This window comes from Rhamphochromis longiceps, linkage group LG2 (assembly GCF_057381845.1).
Source record: "Rhamphochromis longiceps isolate RC_006_pf linkage group LG2, R_longiceps_female_GT1.1, whole genome shotgun sequence".
NCBI lineage: Eukaryota > Metazoa > Chordata > Actinopteri > Cichliformes > Cichlidae > Rhamphochromis > Rhamphochromis longiceps.
The window spans coordinates 29,329,886-29,344,154 of NC_140558.1; the positions used below are offsets into that span (position 1 = coordinate 29,329,886).

General features: G+C 39.5%; 1 protein-coding gene across 3 annotated transcripts; it reads right to left on the minus strand.

The window, feature by feature from the left end:
- Positions 1 to 232: 232 nt before the first annotated feature.
- On the minus strand, positions 233 to 11,960 carry anxa6 (annexin A6). Of its 3 annotated transcripts, XM_085421728.1 has the most exons (26): positions 11,807 to 11,950; positions 10,970 to 11,017; positions 10,832 to 10,887; positions 9,040 to 9,124; positions 8,785 to 8,879; positions 7,765 to 7,878; positions 7,589 to 7,679; positions 7,435 to 7,514; positions 7,281 to 7,337; positions 6,223 to 6,316; positions 5,859 to 5,954; positions 5,721 to 5,779; positions 5,433 to 5,555; positions 5,282 to 5,340; positions 4,933 to 5,011; positions 4,245 to 4,326; positions 4,025 to 4,119; positions 3,788 to 3,901; positions 3,029 to 3,119; positions 2,860 to 2,939; positions 2,581 to 2,634; positions 2,389 to 2,482; positions 2,189 to 2,284; positions 1,999 to 2,057; positions 1,694 to 1,831; positions 233 to 688 (listed from the first exon to the last, which is right to left on the minus strand). In XM_085421728.1, the coding sequence occupies exons 3-26, from the start codon at positions 10,832 to 10,834 to the stop codon at positions 629 to 631; spliced, it is 1,998 nt and encodes a 665-aa protein (XP_085277854.1). In that variant the 5' UTR covers positions 10,835 to 10,887; positions 10,970 to 11,017; positions 11,807 to 11,950; the 3' UTR covers positions 233 to 628. The 3 variants fall into 3 exon arrangements, with proteins under 3 accessions (XP_085277854.1, XP_085277847.1, XP_085277859.1); XM_085421721.1 differs by lacking the exon at positions 10,970 to 11,017 and having other exon boundaries at positions 11,807 to 11,960; XM_085421733.1 differs by lacking the exon at positions 10,970 to 11,017 and having other exon boundaries at positions 234 to 688; positions 1,709 to 1,831; positions 11,807 to 11,960.
- Positions 11,961 to 14,269: the final 2,309 nt, after the last annotated feature.

The window sequence follows — 14,269 nt, forward strand, 5'->3', positions numbered from 1 at the left end:
ATTTTTGCTAAGCAGAAGAGGTATTAAAATGGAAGGGGGGTTTCCTGATCTTAAATATTCTAGTTCCCATTTTGCTCACCTCTGTACTGTTGCCAGTATCAACATGGTTAATTATTAAAGTGCCTTGTCAAATACAGGAACCCACGTCATAAAAAAGGTACAGCAAGAGAATGTGTGGTCTGATGAGACAAATTAAAAACTGTAATAACAACATGTAGTAAAAAACAGAAGAGACAACTGTTTTCAATTGTGTATTTTTTTATTCAGGTGTGTGTGTTACCTTCAAATCACAGTATTTGTTGGATGGCCTATAAATTAAAGGTTCTGCTTTAGTACCTACTTGTTAAATACACTACAGATGCGAACATGATCATCTTCATCGTGAGCGTATAACACTGTAAAAAAAAAAAAAAAAGAACCGTCTCATCCTGCTGGACAGGAAGTTGAGACATGAGAGCAGAAAACTGGCTTGCAAGGCTGCGAGGTCATAGGTCACTTGATTTGGCTGAAGAGTGGCAGCAGTTACACTGAGAAAAGATGCTGACGTGAACCATCACAGTTTCACTCTGTCAACAGTCTTGTGGTCACTAAAGTCTGTGAACTGAGCTGCAGCGGGGCTATAACTGCGTTAATCTTCCCCTCCACAGAGAATCAGCAGGGTTTTGCGATAGTCTCCTGACGTGTCACCCTGTGCATGGTTATAAAAACACAAATAGTGGAAAAATCATTTGGTCATGTTTTGGAAGGCAGTGCTTTTTTCTGGCTCACACAATAGTTAAATGCAGAAGAGAAGCTGAGAAATCGGTCTATATCAACAAAGGAGTTAAAAGTGGAATTTCCCCTGTTTATCAGCTGACACTCATACAGTAGATAAAGATTTCTACTTTATAATCTCGATCAAGATTTCACATTTTTATGGCAAAAACGAAACTATGCAGGGCAACTGGTTAGCTTATATTAGTATACATTTTAGAAACAAGGGTAACACAAGCTGGCATTTTCCAGAGGAAACAGAACCAATAAATCTCCTGCTGTTGGCTTTAAGAGGTGCTGGAAGGTGGATTAATAGCGTAGATTGGGATTTGAAGCTTTCCCCCAAACTCTCAGAGGAACATAAGTAAGCATATTTCTCAAAACATGCACAGATTTAAACTTTGAGAAACTGCTCAAATCGAAACCGCTTTTGTAACTGAAACTAGCAAACTGAAAATGTACAATTAAATTGAATTAATTTAATAAATGATCAATTCAGTTATTTCTCTGCACAACTCATAAAAACAAGATAAAGCAATCCTTGCTCTTGCATAATGTGGAAATGTGTTTTCCAAACCAATCCAGGGCAGCTTGTTTTTATTGGTGTCACATTGATTTCATCTGTAAGTTATTATAGAACTGCTTTTAGGAACTTCCTGTCTCTGCATCTGTCAGCCAATCACAGAGCAGAGATAGAGGAAGAATGCAAGAGGGAAATTCCTAAACAGCTGTGTTGTGGCCACAGACCCATAGTCCACCGCAGAGAGCTATAGATTACCGTACCCCACCACCTTACCGCAGCAACAGAAAAAGGATGTGCACTGCATGCTCTGCACACAGCGGGACCAAAGCAATTAAACCAAATCTCCACAGACACACAAGTCACATGTGAACACAGCATGCCAAGCAGAGGTGTTAGTAGACAAAGACTCAGACTTACAATCATAGTTTCTACCTGGATGAATTCATGGAGGGAGGCATCATGAGTTTCTTTGAACTCTTTTCGGATGTTAAAAAGGTCGATCTCGCTACGGGACACCATGATGCGGATCAGCGCTCTGTCGTCTGTACCAAGACCCTGCAGAGGAGATCAATAAATACTTTGTATATTCTGACTTAGACAACACAGGATTCTGCACCAATAAAAGTGACCTAATCACGTGTTACGGCTGACATCTAGTATCCAGATGACATGCTGAATAACTGATCTAACCCTAACTCATCTAAAACAGGATGAAGAGATACCTTCATGGCTTTGTACAAACGGTCTGCAAAATAAGAGGGCTGGTTCTTTACACTGCGGACTGCAAAGACAAGAGAAACATGCAACAGCTGAGAAGTTGTCACCCAGATTGGATTTCATCAACAGTATCATCCGCTGTGGCAAACTTGAAAGTAAAGGAGAATAAAGTCTGTAGTGAAAAATAGTTATTACCTATTGCATAAAATGCATTTTTCACATCTCCAGACATCTCCTTCTTAATAATCTGTTCAATGTCCTTGTTACTGCATTTGACAAACTCCTGGAACACTGTGAACAGCAAAGAGCACGAAAATCCACTGCATTTTGTTGGAGAAATTTAGTTGAACACTTGTAAAGATCATTGCAACCTACATATCTGTGATGACCTTTACCTTTCCTGAGATGAGGGAAGCTCCTGGTGCACAGGATGCTCATGAACTTCATCACCATGTCATCTGAGTCAGCATTGCATGCATCGGCAAGTTCCTGGTTTGTTCAGGAAGAACAGTGGGAACACAAAACCTTCAGATCCATTCTTACATTTCATATTTAAACACAGTAAAGAAAAGGATGCATTCAGTCACCTGAGCATCTGCATTAGCTCTTTCTACATCTGCAAGGCCCTCCTCTCTTGCACCCTGAACAGACAAGGAGGTTAAATGCAAATTAGTGCCGCTCTGTAAGGCTAGTGGTTAACCAAAAACGTATACTTTTTTTGTAAGACACTATAAAAGACAGTTAGGGAGGTGATTAAATAGATCTATGTGTAACAGAGAACACAAACCAGACTACCAGACTGCAACTTGTGAGTGGGCGTGGAAATTACACACAGTGTGAGTTCTCATGATGATGACAGACATTACCTGCACGAGAGAAACGAGGATCCGACAGAAATGGCCTGATGTGTCTGACTGAATGGCATCCTCCAAAGACTTTTTATAGGCTGCAAAGTATGATATATTACATGCCCTGACAAAGGTTTTTAGGACAAAGCAAGTGATTCTTTAAGCCTTATTCTGGTGCCAAACTTACCACCCTGATAGGCAGCATTCATGGCATGTATTTCCTGATTGCTCCTGGTAACCAGGATCTCAATGAGAGCGTGTTCATCAGTCCCAGCCCCCTAGGAAAAAAAGCTAGTGTGAGCTTCATTTTTTGCTATTTTGGTGCCTGTTGTTTTTTTGTTTTTTTTTAAAGAAATAGGCTTTCTAACTCTATGCTGATTATTGTATGTGTGGGACCCAGCAAGGTAGTGCTTTGTGAAATATAAAAAGGTACAAGAGCCCATTTCAAAGTTTAGCTGCCTGTTTAATTCTAAATAACACACTGGACTTCCAAGCTGTTGTCAACATCTAAGACTTACTACTTATCCAAAACAGGTTTCATCTGTTCAGTTCCCATATTAGGTGATAATTTGACTGTTTGCCTTCAAATAACCAAATTATTATATTTCACTATTTGAAAATGCATAAAACGAGGACACAAACAATTATGAAACACCATCTGCACGCAAGTGCTCTCTGCTGAGAGCAGAGGATGAGTCAGGTTTGCCACATAAGGAAATTCAGTCAGGTTGAAAAGTTATAAATACATTTTTATTTGACTATAAAATGTGTTCTATGTAATTTATCTCGGCCAAATATCAACCACCACGTGTTTGGGAAACAGGTATCAGTATATGGGGGATTAAATGTGAACCGTGTTCACTACTCATAGAAATGTAACATATTAGCACTGGAGTGTCATTTAAGAGAGAAATCAGTGGGTGTTTTGGTTTAACTCCTACTTTACCTCCATTGCTTTTCTCATCATTTTGGCATCAAATTCAGCTGGCGTCAGCATGAGCCCAATTATCAGCCTCTCCAAGTTCTTTGACAATTCAGACTTCAGGTCCTTCATCAGATCCTGGAATGCCGAACACAGTGAGTTGTTAAAAGCTGTCGTATCCAGTGGAGGACACATAACAATAAACGAATAAAGGTAATATTTTGTGATTTAGCCATATTTTCTATCATTCCTGTGTCTTACCCTTCCAAGTAGGGATTTGAAGGCCTGTCTGATCTCTTGCCTCTGGGCATTACTTCTCCATGCAACAATATCAATGATTGCATCTTCATCTGTTCCTGTTATAAAGAAAAAGGAAATGCCATATGTTAAAAAAAAAAAAAAAAAAAAAAAAAAAAAAAAAAGAGTTTTGCAAAGTTGCCAGGATAGTGTCAGTGTGTTTTATATAGCAGGGTTTGCATACCAAATCCCTTCATGGCTTTCCTCAGTGCTTGTGCATCAGCAGCAGGGTCGAAATTAGGCGCCGGGCGGACTGTAGGCCTCAGCTGAGGTAGTGCACATTACAAAATTGAAAGACTGACAATTAGTATTTACTCACAGAGTGTCAAAGTTACTAATATCTGTTAATTAAATCCATATCTGTAAGCTTGAACTAAAAGCACAAAGAGGGCTGAAGAACATGCAAAATAAATTATTTGTTATTCAAGATTTTTTTTATTATCTGATAAAAAATTATGAAGCAACACATTTGGCTTTATGATAATAATCTCTTGACATTTGAGGGGGCGGGTGCCCTCTTGAGTTTAGAATTCATGACACCGCTAACAATGCAAAAGGTTGGTAGGATGAAAAACAGCTCAGTTTCAGGAAGCATTAGAGAGACAGCCTTTTGTTGTCAAAAATGCTGAGATCTTTTTGACATTCACTCTCCAAATGGGGGTTTGGAGAGTTCATTCTAACAGAAAACTATTTGTGTTTCAGCGAACAGCACTCTGATCACATCTAGACAAAGCCTTCACTGTGTAGACATAACACCGTTAGCATATTGCCATAGCACATCATTACAGGGCCAGCAGGTAGTGGAGATGCAAGGCTCTGCTGAGGCAAACATGCAATCACACATCTAAGGTGGGAGCAGATGGAGCCCAAACCTGCACTCTGGTCATGGCACTTAATTCCCACATCTTGTAGGCTATCTGAGCAGCTTCAGGGAAGAATTCTCCAGCTAAGCTGCAATGACCGGTTTGACAAAACATAGCACACTCAGCAAAGCCAGAACCTCAAGCGGTAAATAGTGGGAACATTTCTAGGAAGAAGACTAAAATACAGTCTCTGCACCGTAAGTTTGTTTAAATCAATTATAAGCTTCAACAAAGAGTTTCCATTAGCCTCAGCATTCATTAAGATAATAAAGCTTTTACACAGTTCAAAGTAACAGTAGTAACGCCATACAGTGGTCCTCTAGCACCCCCTTCTGGATGCAGCATTCCTAAAACTTACTCATCATCCCCTCCACAGAGGTTGAGCAGAGTCCGCTTGTAATCCCCTGATGTATCATCCTGGTTGACATACACACACACACAAAGTCATATAAGTGCTCTACATTCACATACAGAGTGCATATAAAACATGCTGTACCTCTCTTTCTCACCTTAATCATGTTATAAAGTGACTTCTCATATCTAAGGCGGAAACACTCTCGAATGTCCAACATGTCAATTTCAGAGCGAGAAATCATGATCCGGATCAGAGTGTTGTCAGCTGTACCGAGACCCTGGAGGGATTGAGGGACGATGCATTGTGGCAACAGTTAAGTAATCCTGAGCAATTTTAATAAATTTAACAATCTGTCACTAACAAGACCTCATTCATCATAACTGTACCAGTAAGTGTGCCTACAAACACACTGGAACCAAACTGAATGGCTACTTGAGCTTACCTTCATTGACTTGTAGAGGCGCTTGGCAAAGAACATGGGAACGCTCCTTATGCACTGGACTATGAGAAAAATGACCAAATTAGGCACTGTGTTGTGTCACAATGTAAAGTACAATGGTGCATTCAGTGCATTTCCTACCAACGGCCAGCATCAGTCTCTCAAAGTCTCCAGACAGCTCGTTCTTAATGCTGTCCTCAATGCTCATCTCTGCAATCTTCTCATATTCATCAAAAACTAAACAAACAGAGGAAAATATTGCACAAAAGTACCAATCTCATCCTTTTGGGTCATTATTGTGTAAAATCTTGAGTTTGCCTTTGTGCTTTAATTCCCCCCAGATTTGACTAAAATGGTTGTCCTGGCATGTTAGCAAGTTTAGGTAACACACATAGTAGCAGGAGGCTAATACTGAGGACAGCCAGCTTCTGAGTCACTTGAGGTCAGAGTGGGGATGACTGGAACGCCTCATTGTTGAGATATTTTCTCGGAGAACTGAGCTTACCCATGCGGAGGTGGGTCACACTACGGTTTCCCAGGATCATGATAAATTTGGCCTCGTCCGTCCCCCACTGCTCCTCTCCAGCTGCATAGAGATCCTACAGAGAGTTTAGAAAACAGATAGGGTCCAGGGCTGAGTTATTATAATTTCGTATTTTGTAATTATATTTCATTTTTATTTATTTTTGGTTTTAATTCGGTTTAGTTTCAGGTGGTTTCCAGAGTGAGTTTACTCGTTTCAGTTCAGTTTTTTATTGTTTGAAAATGTTTAGTTTTAGTTTAGTTTCTATTACTTTCAGTCTTAGTTTTAGTCTTTAGTAATTATTACTGTGAGCAGGGCATCGTGTCAGAGGCAAGATTTAAGTAAATCAGTACAGGTATTACAACAGAAACACAGGACTTTTTAAGCAGCTGACTTACAGTCTTATAGACATTAACATTTCTAGAAATACGTTCATGAAAGCCTCATAAGGCAAATTTTGATGAAATTTTACCAAAATAACAAACACTAAAACTAATGATATTTTTATTTTTATTTTTATTTCAGTTAATTTTACAAAATCAGAAAATCATTTCATTTAATTGATTTTATTCTGATCTCTACTTTTTAATTCTTATCTTAGTTATTTAAAATGTTTTTTCACATCTACATTTATTTCTTAGTTGAGTTTTAGTTAACTATAACAACCTTGGTGCAAGATTTATCTCAGGGTCACAGAAGCTGTACTGACCTTAATTAATAAGCCAAATACCCACTGCACTATCCTGGATGCCTAAAATTCTTGATTGACATTAGCTTTTATGTTTAGTCTTAATTTAAAAAAATGCATACACATCTGCTGAACTAATTTTTGTTAAATTGACTGCAGCGCTTCCACGTGTCAGCACAATACTCATTTAAAGCAACAGAGGCCATTCAGCACTGCCACCAATATGATACTTTAAAAGGAAAGTAAAGGACGCTCTTACAACAGGACACTTCAAGTATTCTTCAAACAAAGGCTGTGTAAAGTCAAACAGCATGTGCATGTTTAGCTTTTATGTTGGCTATAAAATGCTTACTTGGGCATCCTGCTGAACCAGGTCTGCATCCACTACTCCTGACTCATCTCTGGTCCCCTAGAAGTATTGAATCAAAACAACAGACTGCAGATTAGTCAGAGTTTAAAGGCACAGTGATCAAAGCGTGTTTGAGTTTCCTACTTAGTCAACTCACCTGAAGTAAAACAACCAGCATCTTCTTAAAGTGGCCTGAAGTGTCTGCGATTACATCCTCCTCCAGGTCTCTGCCATAGGCTGGGTACACAGATGACAGTTCTAAATACTATCAGATGCGTAATTCAAGTGACGTCTTAGATAAAACATCTTACCGTCCTTGTATGCTGCAACCATGTCATGTATTTGTTTGTTGTTCCTAGAAGCCAGTACTTCAATCAGGCATCTCTCATTTGTTCCAGCACCCTTAAAACAGAGTATGAAGGCGGATGTGAAACAGTTTCTGCCTCATTTAATATGGAGTGAGAGCGAATCAAATTTTTTGGCTTACTGTGATTGCATCATGGATTTCTTTGGCATCGTGGTAGGCCGGGGTTCTCATCAGACTGACAATGAGGCGCTCAAATTTTCCCGTGAGCTCATATTTGAGATCATCAATCAGGTCCTGATGAAAGAGAATTTTGGTGATGCTGGACTCAAAACTGCTATCTTAAGCTTTTAAAGTGTCTAAGCAATGTCTGGAAATTACAGTTGTGCTTAGATGTTCACATACACTCATCATGGGCGTAAATGTCTGGTCATTTTGGGCTTTCAATAATTTCTTTGAGCTGTTATTTTCCCACAGTGAAATGACTATATGGCATAGATCTTTAATGGCTGAAACAAAAACAAGAATTGGGTGCCTCGGCTTTACTCCGTCAAACATACCTCTTATTATTTTGGCCAGAATACTCAATCTTTGTCTCATCTAACCATAAAGATTTCTCGAGAAAGTATTTGACTTTTCTACAATGGTATGTTGATTTTGGAGTAGATGCTCCTCACTATCCTCTCGGTCCGTGGTGATTTCAAACTCTCTTCATTGGAGACAGTGATGCTGGTGTTCCAACAGTTTCCAGTTCATGGCAGGCTTGAGCTTCGGTGGTTCCTGGGTTCTGAGAATGGCAGTTTTGGTCTACTCCCTTGACAAAATGGTGACACATCTGAATAACTTTACGTACAGTTGTTTGTAGTGATGATCCTGGAATCTGCAGCTGGTTAGGAATGGCTCCAGGAGACCTTCCCAAACTGCGTAAATCTACAATTGTCCTTCTTAGATCGTCACTGAGTTTCTCTAAATATTGGTCAGTAAAATACATTTGACCCTGCATGGATTGAAGACACTCCAAAATAAATTCAAAATTGTGCACCTAATTCTTATTTTAAACCCATTAAATATGTATACTCTACATTTATTGCAACCTGGAAAAAAATAATGGTTAAAATAAATCATTAGATCATTGAAATTAACAGATGAATGCCAAGTAAACTTCTGACCACAGCTGTAGCATTTAAAAATGTATTTGTTTACCTGTCCAAAGTTGCTTTTGTAAGCTGCGATGATTTCTTGCCTTTGCGCATTGCTTCGAGAGGTGACCAGGTCCAAGATGGCCTCTTTGTCACTTCCTGAGAAACAGAAAAGAAACATTTTCAACAAAGACCTAAAAACTCATCCTAGACAGCATCGAGAAATTCGTCAAGTGATGATTCAACTGACTAGTGAGGAGGACAAACGATGACCTTTACACCTCTGTGGCCATGAATCACGGAGGAGTGGGGCACTCACCAATGCCTTTCATAGCACTGTAAAGGGCCTCGGCATCAGCGGTGGGGTCAAAATCGGGAGCGTCTGTTATTGTACCTCTGAACACCTGAAAGAGTGAACAGCTCAAGTCAATTTCAAACATTTTCAGTTAAGATAAGAATAAATAACACAGACATGCTACTCTTTCATGCTTAAATAAGAAGTGACAAGAACATATGATATCAAAGTACATCTGAAACAAGATTTCTGTTGTTCGGTATGGTTAGGTCAAAGGTGTCTTTTAATAATAAACTGAATAATAAATAAATACAGCAATGACACTGGTCTGTGGTTACAGAGGTGAGGCCACCAGCTACCAGCCAAGAGCAACAACAAGGGTCTACAATACCTGATACAACATAAATATACTACATTAGTATTTTTGATTATTTGCTATATTAGCAATGTGATTCTGGAGATGGCATTTTAAAACTGTTAAATGGACTGCTATGAAACTTGATACAATCAGTCATCAAGTCCAGTGACTTTGCTGCTTCATACGGTTTTCCTCTACTGCCATGTGTCATTAAAATATTGGGTTTTTAGTCGACAGCCATGAAATTTGATACATTAATGTCTCCATCAGGATAAATTCCTCTAATTTTTGTCACTACATTTCTATGCTAATTATGCTAACACAACCAAACATGTGAGCATTCTTCATGTTACATGTCAACATATCAGTGTAGCTTTTCTGTAGAAAAAAGGAGACTAAAAAAGAAAGGCTAGTATGAGAGAAGAGGATCTCACATTTTGAGCCACAGCTTGCATTTTGCAGATGGCTCGAAACAGCAGTGGGCTTGGCTTTGCTATGACTTTGCATATGCTGCTCACCTCCAGAGCAGACCAGTTGTAAACCCTTTTTTTAACCATACACTTTGCTTTTTTAATAAATTTGCACTTTATGTCCCATTCTCTAACAATGCATTATCTCAACCCACACCTCCTTGCATGCTGAGAGTAGTGGAGTGGTGTAGCAGCAGTGACAGCAGCTGAGTATTTGCACCTGTCTCACCCCCAACAGATCAGAGTGTGTGTATGTTGCTTGCCTGTTTGTGCAGGGGCGGGAAAGTAGACAGGGTCGGGTTGCACACAGAACTTTTACACATCAGACCATCTAATATGCAATAGCTCAAAAAGGATGAAAAATATCAACATTATGATCTTGTAATAATAAGATCTTCACAAAAACGGCTGAAAAATGAAACTGCAGCAGCTGCTCTCGAGGTTACTGCTGCATTGAGGCTGTCAGCCAAGTTGTGCTCTCCGCCCAGCTACAGAAGCCACTGTATATGCTCTGCTTAACATCACTCCTCAGGACAGCTGTAAAGCTTCACCCACGTGGCAACAGGCCACAAACACAAGCCCCTAGCAACAGACTTTAACTAAACTAATCACGGTTCGGTAAAGTGAATTTAATAACAATAAGTTGATTTCTATGCATCCCTCCCCCTATAAGTGCAATTTGTTTCATCTGGTGCCCAAACTTTAAAAGAGGTAAGAGCTAGTTTGTGTTTAACCTTAAATAATTTTACAAAGTCATTCTGGAAAAATGCCGTCAGGTATAACGAGGTGCTGCAGGTAGCACTGACACTCTACACTCCTGTTTTTGATGTTGCGCAGGGCTCACATGGTGGCAGATGGCAGCCTCACTCTATCCACGCCAGTGTCACACAAAACAATTCATTCTGCTGCACTGATACAAGATCTGGTCTGCAGTTTGATTATAGCTAACATGATACAAGGCCAGATGACCAAGCTCTTGTCCACTTACCATGTCTATATTTGGTCTTATATGTCAACACTGCTCAGGAATCAATAGTTTCAGGCCTAAAGGGAAAACAGAAATGCTGAGGTACAGGTAGCCAGTTGCACTGGAAAACATCCTTGCAATGTGAAAGGTGACCTTCACCTCAGCTTTGGATGAAACTATGTTGCAAACAATGATGATCTTTATTTCCTGAGTAAATACAAAGAGGTACTGTTATTCATTATCCAGGCTGTTCTTAGCTAGAGCGCAGGAGCAAAAAGCAGACGGGGGCCTGCTTTTTATTAGACTCAACCTCATATTCACACAAAAATACATTGATGGATGGAATATGTTTTATTTAAACTTGCAGGAAAGCTGGAGCCACATTTCCCATGCAGCTATATTCTGACTATAATGCAGACATTCAGACAAGGTAAACATGTTGAGGCGTCAGTACAGAGAAGCTACTTCTTCTAGACTGACGATACTTAATTTAGAATCACAACACAGAAGTAGGCTACACTGAACTTACACACAAATAGTTTTTAAGGAATAAAGAATTTATGCTAAATTGAGGGGGGAAAGAGTACTCCACATGGTTTGAAATACTGTACTGTTTGTTTAAAACTCCAGTGAGGCTTTCCCAAAAATAGCACGCGCGCAGTTTATCTTAATATCAGAAGACAGGTCTGGGGGACAGGGCCTCTCGGCCTCTCTCTCCCTTTATATGTACACAGGGCCACACCCTTCTCTGTTAATTCCCCCCACATACACACACCGAAGGATATTCTTTAAATCAGAGGCTTTAAATCTAATGGTATATTGTTTTTCTGAATTAAGTTTCATTTTAAACTTTCCTCGAGTTGAATTTTATTACAGCCGTTCCTTCTGCAGCCACGGGTGCCAGGGGCACATTTAAAAATGACACCTCAGCAAACCTTTCTGTTAATTTGTGACCCATTATATGGAGCCGACAGCGAACGACAGAGAGCAGCTTACCTTCTCGGTGCAGGAAGTATCGGTGCAGAGTGACAGCGGCCCCTAAACTCGGTCTGTCTTTCCCCCCCGGTCGGATGAATTCAGGCCGGCCAGTTACTCGTCCTCAGTGACGTGGTGACTGCGGCGCTCTCTCGCGCGGCTTCTGTAAAGCGTGCGCGCATGTCTGCGCGTGAGAGAGAGACAGAAAGTGCGGGCTTGAGAGAGCGAGAAAGAGAGAGCGGTGCTTTGATATATACGTGCTTAATGCAAGAGAATGCTTCAAACACGGGTGTAAATGTGACTGGGTAATAGCTGCTTATTTCTATTATTTCCCCCACACCCTAATGTTGAAAAAATAAATAAATAAATATATATATATATATATATATATATATATATATATATATATATATATATATATATATATATATATATATATATATATATGAATGAACGATTAATTGACACCTTTCTTTCTTTTATATATTGAGCCACCACTTGGAGCTGGTAACAGGCAAGCATAACTTTCTGAATTTTGGCACATGCGCACGAGTCTGAGTTTTAACAGAGGGCAGCTTACTGACACTGACGTGACAATTTGTTCTATTTCTGTCCTGTCAGAAGACCTCCAGTAAGTGTGGAGGGGCGTGTGAGTGCGTGTGTGTGTTTAGTGGGAGGGGAGGGGGAGCATAGCTGCGGTATGACAGTAAAACGAGTGCCACATTCATTGCTCTATTCCTGGAATGCATGCATGCATGTTTTGCCCACAAATTTGCGTGTTGCATGTGTATTTCCTGTGATCTTTTATGTTGGGCTTTTTACTTCATTCATTCATGGTGATACTGGTGACACCGCATGTGGAGAGAAAGGTGACGGAAGAGATGATGAGAAACTAGAGGTGACTTACAGGAAGCTGACAGGGAGTCCAGTGCTCCACTTCGCAACAGCAAAGAAAAAAAGGGGGCATGACTCAGTATTTCATTAGGTGAATAAAAATGTGATAAAAGTTCACACCTGGTCTATGTGCTTGATAAATGATCTTATTTACTGTGTTCAGATGCAATTCACACATCATATGCTCAGTGAGGCACAGAAGACAGGGAGATAAGATTAACATTAAACCCTGTTTGCTCTCTTCAAAGGTTGGGGAGGGAGCAGAGATAAGCACGCTATGTCTATGGGAGGGAAAGACAGATTGATGATGGGGAGGTGGTTATGAACATCTGTAGTGATGTTTCAGCAACATTTTAGATTAGACCAATTAGATCATTGTGTAAATGTTGATCAACCCGTTTAACAGGAAAAATGTCCTGTTTTGGAGGCCCTGTATGTTTTACATTTGAATGTTATACTCCTTGTTACTTGAAGAATATGTTTTGGTCTGTGCCTCTGGTACTATGAACTTTAAAGTGGACGTATTGGGCAAAAACCTATAGCGTCAGAGGCTTTAGCTTTGATCTATGAATGAAATGAGTCCACTGATATGTTTTTCTTTTTTCTTTTGGTTTCCTCTCCTTTAGTGTACCCTTTTCATCTTCGCCCCCAACCAGTGTTGAAAGAATGGGGTGTCCATATGGTGGAAACAGTGAAGCGGCAGAGAGGAATTTCTTTTGTTGCACAGCGACCTCTTGTGGTTTGAAGATATACTGCATACCCAACATAACAATTTCATTCTGGCTGAGATGGGAAATATATATTAATGCATATTCATTTTATTTATTGTTGAAATGAAAACAAATTCATTTTCAAACTATGTAAACTGTATTCATTAGATATGTAATCATTAATAAACATTTCATCTATGATGAGTCTATGATTGTGGATTCTGGATCTTTAGCTCTGAATTTTGAGGTCTTTTGGGGCTTCTCTTGGTTCTTAGGTTGCTTATTGGTATATTTGTTTTTAATATTTGTAGAATAAGGAGGGGATGTTTTTCTCATTATCATTTAATATTTTAATATGGCATTATTAATTCATTAGAAGTATATAACCAGCTTTGCATTAAGCATAAATTGAAGTTTTTGATCTTACATTATTCTTTGCATTTACAGTGATGGCTATAATTTCAGTTTGATCTTTTTCTTACAGGTACCAGAATAATAACATGATTTTCCATTGCAGATGTAACCATGATCATTCCATACACATTGCAGTTTGTTGCTTTTTCTAGAGTTGTGCTCAAGGTAATTAAAGGTTAAAAGCTACAGCCAGCGCGAGTCTGGCTGATCTATGGAGGGCAAAGGCTTTGAGCTTGGAAGGCCGCACGCGCTTACACAGCACTTATAAGATGTTATTCTTGATGATTTTGTGCTTAGTCATGTTTTAATATGTTTTAAGTAGAAGTAGCTGATCCAGCAATATTCATTTAATATTATAGACTTGATTTAGAGCAATACACACTGATGGTCTTAACAAATGAAAGAGTCCTTGTAGCTGCCATGTTGTGTCTTAGCAGGGTACAGACGGTTCCAGGAGACGGGGGCA

Bases quoted from the DNA above. Each gene is read 5' to 3' on its own strand.
- anxa6 (XM_085421721.1), bottom strand. The intron at 8,880-9,039 runs GTGAGTGCCCCA...TCTGTTTCTCAG, and splicing joins CAGTGCTATGAAAGGCATTG to GAAGTGACAAAGAGGCCATC. The intron at 7,680-7,764 runs GTAAGCCAAAAA...CTCTGTTTTAAG, and splicing joins AAATCCATGATGCAATCACA to GGTGCTGGAACAAATGAGAG.